Source organism: Haliotis asinina, chromosome 15 (genome assembly GCF_037392515.1).
Source record: "Haliotis asinina isolate JCU_RB_2024 chromosome 15, JCU_Hal_asi_v2, whole genome shotgun sequence".
In the NCBI taxonomy this organism is placed as follows: Eukaryota; Metazoa; Mollusca; class Gastropoda; order Lepetellida; family Haliotidae; genus Haliotis; species Haliotis asinina.
Genome location: NC_090294.1, coordinates 21,052,146 through 21,065,055, shown reverse-complemented (window position 1 = coordinate 21,065,055; position 12,910 = coordinate 21,052,146). Strand labels below are relative to the sequence as shown.

General features: G+C 37.8%; 1 protein-coding gene across 1 annotated transcript; it reads left to right on the top strand.

Annotated features, from left to right (window-relative positions):
- The first annotated feature begins 1,366 nt into the window (after positions 1–1,366).
- Positions 1,367–12,534, top strand: LOC137265419 (4-hydroxyphenylpyruvate dioxygenase-like protein). The gene is made up of 5 exons (XM_067800815.1): positions 1,367–2,110; positions 8,588–8,748; positions 9,835–9,986; positions 10,736–10,860; positions 11,569–12,534. The coding sequence occupies exons 1-5, from the start codon at positions 1,434–1,436 to the stop codon at positions 11,729–11,731; spliced, it is 1,278 nt and encodes a 425-aa protein (XP_067656916.1). The 5' UTR covers positions 1,367–1,433; the 3' UTR covers positions 11,732–12,534.
- The last annotated feature ends 376 nt before the right edge of the window (positions 12,535–12,910 follow it).

Below are 12,910 nucleotides of genomic sequence, written 5' to 3'. Positions count from 1 at the left end.
ACTCACGACGTAAATTCGGAATACAAGAACCTTCCATCAGGGGGCGCCGCTACACAGTTCCAATTGTGAAAACTGAGACAGCCTGCACATCCTTTATTCCAAGTACCACATCTCTTTTAAACAAATTTGAAGATATTTAATCAATGAATTTACCTAAATATGTTATGCATAAATCTATCTCTCCGATGTGTCGTTAGCTCTGCTGATGTAACACAAATTCCTAAAAAGATATTAAACAATTATTCTAATCTATTCTAATCATCGTATGCATGCAAAAGGAACAGTTTCTGTCCTTAAGCAGGTCGGTTTTTAATCAAAGATGATTTTAAACTACCGCACTTTAATTAAATGTTTTTAACTACGAGTTTAGTATAAAAAAGATGAATAAAGTAAAAAATAAATATTAATATTAACAAGGGTCATCAGGTTCAAGTACTGGAAATAATGGAGACAACTTTTGATAAAATTTAGCAAAATTATTATTTGTTTTGGAAATAAACTTTTCAACCTTGAGTGTACATGCATCTTTTAAAAGCTTTAAGAAACTATCCAGTTTTCGGTACTTTTTTAGAGCAAAATTATATGTAAAAGTGTCTTTTAGCAGCGATGATTATATGATTTAATAGTGCACATTTTTCTGAAGTCTGAAGTCGCAAGTGTGTGTGTGTGTGTGTGTGTGTGTGTGTGTGTGTGTGTGTGTGTGTGTGTGTGAGAGAGAGAGAGAGAGAGAGAGAGGGAGAGAGAAACTCCCTCTTTCTCGAGATTGTACATCTCCGCTTTCTCAGAAAGATGTGTATACTGTACTATAATGTCCAGTATATATTTTCACTGATTTGCCGGTAGACGTTGGATGAAATGTGTGTAAAGCTGATTGATATTTCCAGTAATTAGATTAGTCACTGACATACAATAATCATAATCTCTGCATATAAAAAGAATGATTCAAGAAATAAGAAAGACAATCAAACGTAAACAGAGACCATATAACCGATTTCTATTATATGGTCTCTGACGTAAATCACATGTTTTATCACAAATTTAACACTGACCAGATTGTAATTTCTTGTTCGGTCACTTTATACTGGCGGTCTGTAGTGGATACAAAGACAGAAATCTAATATCTCCAGAATTTACCTTCTTTCATCAACCTGATCATGTCATGTATCCCGTTATTTCAGAATACAATTACACTCAACGACAGCGCATACTACGTTTTGTAAGAGAACTCATAGTTATATAAACGGTAATGAAACACTGTTTGGAGCTTGGTATCTATGTTTACTCACTAGACCTCCGCGCAACGTCAGGGGGCTCGCTTCTCTGCATACGAAAGCACTATATAAGCAAGGACAAGCGTTGTTTGGAGGTAGCAATAGCTGTCTGCTGCAAGCGGTGAAAGGCACGTGTGGTAGTTTAGGGGTGAACTCGACAAAATGGATCAGTGCTGTCTTCATCACGTCGAATTTGGTGTGAAAGATGGTTCTAAATTCGCCCAGAAATTAATTTCTCAGTATTGTTTCAAGCTAATCGCCACAAGAACCTCTGCAGTTGCGAAACAGTGGGTGCTGACGACCGGACGGGCAAGATTTCTTCTAACAGAAATTACATCCGACATCTATGAAGAAATTATTGCAGACCCGTATGTCAAAATATGGTTTGATCGGAGCAGAATTGGCACAAGTGGGTCGGAAAGAGAGAGAAACAGCAAGTTAAATTACGACACAGCATTTGATGTCGCAATTCAAGTCGAAGACATTGAAAAGTGTCTAAAGAAATTGATCGACTCCGGAGTGGAATGTTTCAGACCGATTCAATGTCATACGAGCGATCAAGGAGACGTAAAGACTGCCACCATCGTATCATGCGTTGGGAACGTGAAACACACCCTTGTACAGAGTAATGGTTATCGGGGATTGTTTATGCCAGGCTTTGTCCCTGTGACCCCAGATGACACGCTGAATACAACTTCAGTTAACGGTTCCCAAAGTGTAAACAATGTACAATTAACCCACGTTGACCATGTGACATTTGTGTGTGAAATGGGGACACTCCATGACGTGATCAGCTGGTATCAAAAACACTTTGGAATGGTCAGGTTCATGGTTAACAGGTAGGTAACAATATTATCCAATCTTCAGCTGGTCCCTATTTTACTAGTACTTCTTTAACTGCATTAATTACACCCAACTTGTTTTAGTACCTGTGTAGATCCAGATTAAAACTGTTCTTCAGAAGCCCATGCTTATTGTAAGAGGCAGCTGACAGGATCAGGTGGTCAGGCTTGCTGACACAGGTCACTGTATCCCATTTGCATAGATTGATGCTCATGCTTTTGATCACTGGGTTGTCTGTCCCAGACTTGATTGGTTACTGATCATCACCACGTAGCTGGAATATCATTCATTGTGGCATAAAACAACAAACAAAACCAACTGTTTTAGAATTAGTGAAAATGTGCCTTGAGTGATAATGACTCTGTGAGTAATTGAAAGTAGAATAAAACCTGTAATGGTTGTCAATCACTTGACATAAATGTTGTTCCCAAGAATGACTGAATTGGCATCTAGATGCGTCATACATAAGTATCAACTGATCATAAAATTGGTTGTGAAGTTGGTAAACAAAGCCATGCTAATACACCATTGGATCACATCGGTCAATGCCGCCTATAGGAAATGCTGTTTTAGACACATATCGGTAAATGCAAATGGTGGCATGAATTATGATAGTTTCTTTCAGCAAATTATCTACTGAAATGTAGGGCCATTCATAATTTATGGCTTGTTGGTGTGTGATGATAATTTTTATAAAGTTGCATGTATAATGTGAATGACCCATCAACAATTAATGTACAAAGTAAGTGACCGCCCCTACTTTTCATGTACAAAATCAATGACCCACCCCTCAGAACATGTGTACACAATTAATGACCCCCCATACCTCCTCAGAACAAAATGGATGACCCCCCATTAAAATCATCACTCCTCTCCCCCTAAGCCATAAATTATGAACGGTCCCTAAGGTGAAAATTTTAACCTGTGATCAAGAACTGTTAATCAGTGATATCGATAGAGAAGTGAGGAATATATTCAGACTTGAAAAAAAAAGTAACTGTCAAAGTAAAACTTGGAAAAATCTTCAAGGAAATATCAGAAAGTTCGGTCCACTTTGTAAAGCAGGGATGGCATTTTTTTCTGTCGATTTAGATACAAATCAATCGATCTGATTTTCCTCGGAAATCACTTGTACCTGTTGCCATCCCTGATTCTGCTACTGTTTGGGGGTTGAGTACCATTCAGGATAATGAACAGCCACACTTTCACAAAGTGAGGCACCAATCTCTAGCACACGATATAACCTATTCAACTCTTTCATCTTCCACAAAAGTGAAAGTCCAACAACTGATAGACTTGATCAAATATTGTGCATACCCTTCATGAGAGCGTTGACAATAGTTACTTTCACTTGTAACAAAATACAATATGTCAAATACATTAATTGAAATGGATGGACATACTGGTCAGTATGATTGTGATACTCAGTCAGATGTCAGGTGCGCGGATCAGTAACTTGGCTGGAGTCTGAATGGCTTTAATCAACCACTGATGAAGTCATCACCGCTAGTCATCAGGTCAAGCAGATGTTGATTTCATGACACACCAGCAGGCACATCCTCTGTACATAGGTAGCATTTGTCTGTCAACAATGCCTTATTTAACATAATAAGTCCCCTAGGCAATGAAAAATAGGTTTGTAAATTTTGATGTAAGCAACATGAATTAAGCCAGGTAGGTTTATTCTCTCTTGTAAAATCTGTGATATGATTATGTATCACTGTTACAGTTAGTTTCATTCCATTTGAGATCGATGAATTGCGCACAGACACAAAATCTAAGAATTACGACAGAACCAAATTTTGGACAGGCACATGAAATCATCAGACCAACTTCGTATCGAAAGACATTATTGGGAACAAAATGGATTGGACCATGTTGTTATCAAGCCAGTCATCAACAGTCTAGACACCAATTCGGACAACAATGACAACAGCGACACCGATTCCAAATGCTCAGTCATGGCTTCTGAAAGCGGCAACACTGACTCCGATTGAACGTCTGAAGTGGTATCCAGATAACGGCTTTTGAGATGACCCCCATTTTAATACGCCTGCTTGTTGGTTAGCTGGCAGTTCTACTAACAAGTAGTAAAAAAATAGCAAAATGTGACAAAATGATGAGCATTTGTTACACAACATTTTTTATTCAGGTGTCCAAAATTATGAGACAAGTCATCAAAATTGGTCTGTCGATTTCATGTGCCTGTGCAAAATTTGGTTTTGTTGCAATTCCTAGATTTTTTGTTTATGCACAATTGATCTTATGAGAAACTGTACTTAATGGCACAATGTCACACTTTTTCGACAATATTCTGGTCTGTAATAATATATATATCAATATATATATATATATATGTATATATTCTGGGTGTGTTAGGGTATATGTACTCACTTGAACTTCCTGAGCGACCTATTATCGCTTACCACTTGCCTGAAATTGATAATTGATACTTCGAGGCAAATGGCTTCCAAGCAGATAACACTTCCATATATGGATTGTGAACGATTGCTCCGTACATCAAAGACTGTGACACACAATGTTGTCAGTTTTTTCCGAACTGGTCTTAATTACAAGTTGTGGTTCTAGGGTATTCGGAAAGACTGTTCTACGAGATATTTTCTTGAAATAAAGTTTGGTTTCTTAGAGGGTGCGAGAGTCAATTCAATGCAACATTGCATTAATTCTTTCAATCTTTTTAATTTATACAGTAATATGTGAGGGCTGGTAGTTAATATTAATGAGCACGATGAGACAAATGCAATACTGAATTTTAGAAAAGTGTGACATGTGGTAAATAATGGTAAATTTTGATTTAAGCCATTAGATTTAAGCCATTAGATTTAAGCCATTAGATTTAATCCAGTAGGGTTCCTGTTCAATCTGTGATTTGATCTGTACAGAAGGTGATGTAAGCCACACTGTTTCTGTACATGCTTCATGTGACACAGGGATTTACCTTGAGTCCTGTATTTGAGGGTCTGTTGGACTCATACTCTTAATTTCCAGGGGTCCTGGACTATAAAATGGGGGTCCCAGACACTTAAATATTATTACTGATACTATGTTATAATATTGTTGCAATTCAGTCACTGTTATTGTATTGTGTGTCAACATGTTGAAAAAATGTATTTGGACTTTTTCTGCCTTCCTGTGGAGGCACTAGTCTATTTCATTGCATCCATTATCAATTTTTATGCATATAGTATACAGGAATTTGTGTCCTGTAAATCCCTGTGGCCAGTGGTCATTATCAAAACAGAAACACTGCATGACATTTGACTGATAAATGATACAGCTACAAAATGAATCAAATAAAGTATTTTTATTAATGTACGGGAATGACAATGAATGTTTATTCACGAATACTTAATCTGAAATATCTAAATAATATATTCTATATTAAAGAAAACATGTACATCATAAACAATGTTGCTTATATCCAGGTCTGTGCCGCGTGTCTAACTAATTCAGTTAAACTACTTCATGGTTTTCATATCTTCCAATTTGCATTCCATTCACAAAGAACGAACAGTAAAACCTAGTCAGAAAAACTCTCTCTTCCACATATTGGTAAATATTCAATTCTAGTGACCACAGATAATAAAGGAATACAGTTCAATTCACCAAATACACCAGTGAAGCTTAACAAGACTGCTGAATAATACATATCAGTGAAAGAATGAAAAGTGAAATGTGCCCATCCCGGTGTTTTCATGCCAGTAAGGTAATATGGCTGCTTTTGGAAAATATGTAAATAACTGCATGTATTTTCCATCCCTTTTCATGCAAACTTCTGATCAAAAAGTAAGTGATATAGACTGGAAACTATGGACTGTCATGCACATTTTTCAAATTCTAGTGTGTGGCACTAAAAATGAATACTAGCACTTATAGATTGAGGTTATTAAAATGGGGTGCTTAGTACAGTGAATGTGGTATTTCTGATGTTTATATATGAACATTAAGCAAGGAGCAGTGTCAGTTTTTATTACCAGTGACTCATGAGGATGTAATTAACTTGGTTGTCAACAATATTTGTCCCAGAATAATCTTAGTAACCACAAACATTTCAAATTCATGAAATGTGAGTATTTTTCCCTGCTTTGTATGTTAAGTTAGGGGTATTAGCAGTAAAACATACTGATCACTCAGTGGGGTAGCCTGGTGGTTAAAGCGTTTGCTCATCACGCTAAAGGCCCAGGTTTGATTCTCCACATGAGTACAATGTGTGAAGCCCATTTCTGGCGTCTCCTGCCATGATATTGCTGGTATATTGCTAAAAGTGGCTGAAAACCCAGCTTACTCACTCACTTCTGGTGGTGTGTGTTACAAGTTCCTTAAATAGTGTTTGAGTGATTACAAAATGGAAACCTTTGACCCAGAATATTGTCACTGGGATTGTTTTGATTTTGCTGCTCAGCAGATCGATCTCTTCAGCTCTGACTGAGATGATGGATGCGATTATAGCAAATGGGTTCTTTGTTGGACAATAATTGTTGTACATGAAGTGGGGAAAGTTAGTATTTTAATTGTACAAGAAGTAGTTTAATAGTACAAGAAGTAGTTTAATAGTACAAGAAGTAGTTTAATAGTACAAGGAGTAGCATGTAATATATCGATTATTGTTTGTCCTCCAACCCTGGTTCAAACACTTGAGCCTCTCAAAGTACTAGAGCTGTGACGATATGTATCGTAATATTGATAATCGTGATACTTTATTGGATGATAAAGAGACTGATACCTATTTTCATATTGTGATACATATTGTTGGCCTTAAAATTGTTAATTTTCACTAGAAATTGATGGTTATGTCAAAATTTACACTGTTACTTGATATCAAAATATATGATTTTAAAGAAAATAACTAAAGATAGCATATTATGGTGTGAATCAAATTGTATTGTATCATTCCATGATATTTCGATACGTATCATATCGTGAAGTTTCTGTATCATCACACCTCTACAAAATACTGTGCTGTTTATGGTCTGGTATGGACTGTCTGTTGTAATTATGAAGGCACAGGAGAAAGTCTTTGGTTAAATATGTTTCATTTATACTTTTACAAGCATCCTTTTATAACCCTGTCTATTTTTGTGTAAATCTGTAAAAAGTAGGTGTACACATGGAACAAGTATTGCAGCACTTCAAATTTTTATAGTATCAGTCTATTGCCAAAGAATCAGTATAATCATACAAATAAACATGGTTTTGACAATGATATGAATATAAATGGCAAGGGTTTAAAATAATGGGTGTTGCAATAAGGTTTACCATGTAACTACATTCATAATGAATATCCTTTGTTCTTTATTGGCATGTGTTTTAAAAAATATGGTGAAATATTATTTTATCAAGAGTTGCAGCTGTTAAGAATTACCCCCAGTCTTGTCAGGAGACACTACATTTTACATAAATCATTCTTGTGTTTTTAGTGTATTGTAATTCATCCCAAATCCGTACTGGGTTAGATTTCTTGTCACTGTGATAATGGACTTTCACCTCTGAAACTGTCAAGTGTGAGTATATGAGTCCATATCACCTGATAGCTGGTGGGAGCTAACCAAGGTATCCCATACTGCCCAGGATTATGATATAGGTTACAAAACAGTGCAAAACCATAAACCAGTGTTTGCTCCTTTGTTATCTAAATTGAATTGTCAAAGAATATTACGAATGTTGTTCATATGTCAGGGCTCAATTATATGCATGTTTACTTGTACTGGTGCAACCCAATATTAGAAATTGCATTGTTGTTTTTATTCTAACTTTGAGAAATATTTGAAATATTTGAGTAAAAAATAAAAACTTCTGAAGAAAACATCTATATACTTCAATAACATAGTTCTTTCATTACATATTGCATTCAAAGCAGTGCAAATGAAATTTGGCTGGTGGAGCTAGTTTTTTTGTCACAGGTTGCACCTAGTGCAAACAGGGTTTTTTCATAGGTTGCACCTGGTGCAAGTTGGTTAACATCTCTTAAATCAAGCCCTGTATGTGAGTGAGGTTTTACTCTGTTTTAAGAATAGTCAAGCGATGTCTCTGGTGGGGACATCAGAAATGGTCTTCACTCACTGTGCAAATGTCTTCAGTGTGATGAATGAGCATTTTACCCACTGAGGCTACCCCTTAAAAATAGCAACCTACTTAATCAATTGTGATGCATCTTCTCATAAAACTGGTAGCATTGATAACGTTTGGCATTTCAGAACTTGGGAAGTACAATACTGACAAATTTCTGGATAACAACTTCTTATTTGTGAGTGTACCTCTTGGTAGAGATTCTTTAATTTGTCAGTATTGTAGCATTGATATTATTTATTTTCACCTGTATCTTTGCTAACAGCAGCATGAATCAATATTAGCTCTTACCAGAATTCTGATCCAGCACACTGACCACTGAATGCAAGTCCTAATTTGATGTTGCATGTATTAAACTGACTGGTGTGTGTTTCTTCCTCTTTCAGGGAAGAGGATGAGGAAGATGGCATGGTGATCAAGGGAGATAACATTGGGTTGAGGATGATGGCCTTTGAGTACTGGAAGTGTGCCGAGGTGGGACTGGTTGCACCTAGCCAGAACCAGGATCGCATAACATTTGTACTGGCGGAGTCCTTGCCATTTCAAGGTAACAGATGTCCATGGAGATGTTTTACAAAATGATCTTGTGCACTATGGTAACTGCAACTAGTAAAACTTAACATAGGCTTTCAGCATTGTCATTGTCAGTGCTGGTTCTGTATTGTGTAATGGCAAGTTGCTCAGAATAGGTACCCAGGAAGATTACTGTTTGAATTTTCGCAGTTCTTGAAAAACTGTTATACTGGACAGTTACTATGGAATGCTTTTGTTTTCTGAAAGAAATCATGCAGCTGTTACGAAATCTTTTATGAAATCTGGAAAAGTTGGAAATACTCTTGTATGTTTGATGTATATTAAAAGATATTTATTGTTTTATAAGAAACAATTCATTTTAGTAAAGGCATTTTAGGACCATAGTAATTTTTGCTTTACTTTGTTTAGTCTTTGAAAATATGAAAATCATCCTGCTGTTTCAGCATTTCAAAATAATACCAATTTTTATCTGGTAGATGTCAGTTCTATGTTTTCTGTTAAAACAAGGTGAAAGCTACACCTTCACTCTGTGTGATTGGCCCTGTGAAAGTGGGAAACTATTCCTGACAAATCAGATTCAAGTTCTTCAGTTCTTGCTCTCAATGGCCAATATGCTTCATTTTACCTAAGAAATACAGCCTTTCAGTGTATACTCATGGTATCAAATTAAAGAACACACGAAAGTACAAGTGGTCCTTTATTCTTTTCCAGAATTTCACCCATAGTGCAATACAAATCTTGTGAAGAAACCTGGAAAAGAATAAAGGCACACTTGTCCTTTCATATGTTCCTGTATTCATTTCCATGAGTATAGTTAATTGATTGTAAACATCAGAACCAAGGCAGAACCCCGGTATGTTCCAGCTTTGACTTGAATGAAACAATAGATTGGTGGATTCAGGTACATGTATTATGAAGGGGATGGGGTTCAACCGGCTGAAACCGCTCAAGTTGGCTCTGTCAATGTAAAAACCCCTTCGATATGGTCTTTAGTCATTTTCAAAAGAGGGATGTGGTGGTTCAAACCCCCCTGAAACCCCTCCTTGGATCCGTCAGTGGAGGTTTAAAACATATCAGTTCTTCTCGTGTGTTATTTCAGGGCCCAATCAGGTGGACACATTCCTTCAGCAACACAATGGCCCTGGGCTGCAGCATATAGCTCTACACACACCAAACATCATCTCCACCATCACTGGGCTGAGACAGAAGGGGGTCAAGTTTGCCGAGCCACCTCCCAATTATTATTACGAGGTAACAATAATTTCCTGTAAATAATCCACAAATACTGTGACAGGCGTGAAACAAGCATGATGTTCCTTGCACTCTACGGAGATTATTTAGGAATGAGACTGGGTATAAGTGAAAAGAAAGGAAAATGATTTGTGGATCCAGGAGGCTGCAGATCCCAGAATGACCCCAGCAGAATTGGAATTCCACCGATCTGCAGAAAATTTTCAGCCGTGATTTTTCCAAACATCCAAAACATTCAGCTTTCTTTTGAGCAAAAGAGATTTGATTCTTTCATCCATGTTCTGTTTTTGATTAGTAATGCTGTCCATCAGTTACATCATTAGCCTAGATGGTGAGGTGTTTGCCAAAGGTTCAGGTCTCCATCTTGGTGTGACCTGTTACCATGACTATAATGAAATCGCTGCTTCAAGCTAAACTTGATGTTGGGCACGAATGTTGTGTAAGAGTGGTCTAGTGTTTAAAGAATAAACTAACACTACACACCTTTATTTGATGTGCTAGAATGGGTATAGTGTGTGAATCCCATCCTGGTGGGATATTGCTGAAACTAACATGAAAACTTAACACCACTAACTTTCACGGGGTCTTTCTACTTGTTTGTGCTGGGTACACTCAGTTGTGTTTTAGGGGTTCCTGCCTTAAAATATATATTTAGGGCCTGTAAGTGTCCTAAGGCACTGCTTCTGGTTCCAAATTGTCTTTAAAAAAGTCAGAAATAATTTGTTGTTTTTTTATCTCCATGGTGACAGGAAGGAAAGCTGGATGAGATACAGAAGATTGGGCTGAAGCCTGAACTGCTCAAGTCTGAGGGTATACTGATAGACATGGAGGCAGATGCAGATGCAGATGCTAAGGACAGTGAAGACTCACACAGGTAAGAGATGCCGTTATTTAATGCTTAGCCACTGACAGAAACACATAACTCCATACAAATTAATGAGGAGCCCCGGTGAAAAAATCTAGACTTGCTTCATTTATGGACTTTGCATTGCAGTAAAATCTGGGTGGATTTCTTTGTTGTTTACACCACACTTAGCACAATTTCAGCTATATCATAGCATTCTGTAAAAAGTTGATTTGGGACCAGACATACCAGTGATCAACATAATGAACATTGATCTACACAACTGGGATACATTGACATGTGTCAGTTGAGACAAGGAGCCTGTCCACCCAATCTCATTGGTCACCTCTTGCGACAAACATGGGTTACTGAAGGCCAATTCCAAGTTGGTCTGGCGTGGTGGAGGAGAAGATTCCTGGAATATCAAGTACTCTGTGTGACCTAGACTCCCAGTGTGACAGTGCCCCCAACATACACACTGACCATATTTTCTGACTTGTGTTTCAGTATCTGTGAAGATCCGGATTAGAACTGATCTTCAGTAAGCCATTGTTGTAAGAGGCGACTAAGAAGATCATGAACTTGGTTGACTTTGTATCCCAATTGAGCAGATTGATGCACTTGCTGTTGATCACTGGATTGTGTGGTCCAGACTCGAGTATTTACAGACTGCTGCCACATAGCTGAACAATTGCACAGTGTGGACAGAACTGAATTCTCTCACTCACTGTGTTCCAGATACCTCATGCAGAAGTTCACCCAGCCCCTGTTTGACCGAGACACCCTCTTCCTGGAAATCATCCAGCGATGTGGAGCATCGGGGTTCGGTTTCGGTAACATCAAGGCACTGTGGAAGTCCGTGCAGGCGTATCTGTCCAAGAGCGGAAGTCAGAATCTCTGAGCCTAAGTCTGAATGTTTGTTTGAAGGACATTACTGCTGAGTGACATTTCGGTGTGATCAGGTTAAACAAATCTACAACGAATGTCTGTTCTTTGCAGTAAACAAGAAGTTGTCATGCATAAAATTGTATGCTGTATTACTGACAGTCTGAATCTCTCATAAATAGTGGCTGCTAATGACAGTAGACAATCCCAGATTAAGGGCAAAGTCATGTGGCTCTGGGTAGATTATATGTATTTCACTAATGACAAGTATAACAGTAGTGTCTATATTTCGTTTTCCATTATTGTACCAAATGCAGTGTTCATATACAACATCGGCATATCAACTCCTTGAAAATGAATGATGACTAAAGAAATCCCTGTTTTACACAAAATTGTGATAGTTCCACAGTTTGCTCACAAGGTGAACTTAGTTGGGAGTGCAAGATATTTTCCAGCAATAAGTGAAATAGCCATGAATAGCCATGACATTGTAACTGTTTATATGGGAACCCTGATGCTTAACTTGCCATAGTCATTGCTATGTAGAGTTACCTCCCTTGTGCACACCTGAATTCTATGATAACTGAGGCATGTTCAGAAGCGCCTGTGAGCGCCCGCAAGCACTCAACCCTGAATGTCTGTGCCTGGACAAGCCTCAACGAGTGCCCATGAACCATCCTCACAGCTGCCTGGCCAAGCGAACAAAGATGGCGACCGTGTTTAATGAAAAAAACTATTCAAATCATCATCATCACCCGAAGGAGGAGCAAGGAATACCCAAGAAATGTTGTGTAAACAATAAAGTTGACATCCATACTATTTTGTCTTATAGATGTCATTCGTCACCACTCGCCCTTTTCCATAACCTCCAAGAAGAGGATGAAAATCTATTTCGGCTTGTCTCGGAATAGCACAAGTTAGTCACGAATGGTTTAATGTAACTAAGTGCTCACATCCATTCAGGAGCCGTGCGAGCACTCACGGGAGGCAATCATGCAGTCGCTTGCAGCTCTAAACACGCCTCTGGATTAATGTTCAGAGTGATGTTATTCTTCAGTATTTGTTATTGACAACATAATCAACAAAACTGTTGTGGTCTGTGATACAGATGATACCTCTCTTAATATCTGTCTGATCATGTCATATTAAACACATTATTAATAACATCTGTTGTCCAGGAATGTATTTTCAACAA

Bases quoted from the DNA above. Each gene is read 5' to 3' on its own strand.
- LOC137265419 (XM_067800815.1), top strand. From the start codon at position 1,434: ATGGATCAGTGCTGTCTTCATCACGTCGAATTTGGTGTGAAAGATGGT. The intron at 2,111-8,587 runs GTAGGTAACAAT...TTCCTCTTTCAG, and splicing joins GTCAGGTTCATGGTTAACAG to GGAAGAGGATGAGGAAGATG. The intron at 10,861-11,568 runs GTAAGAGATGCC...ACTGTGTTCCAG, and splicing joins GACAGTGAAGACTCACACAG to ATACCTCATGCAGAAGTTCA.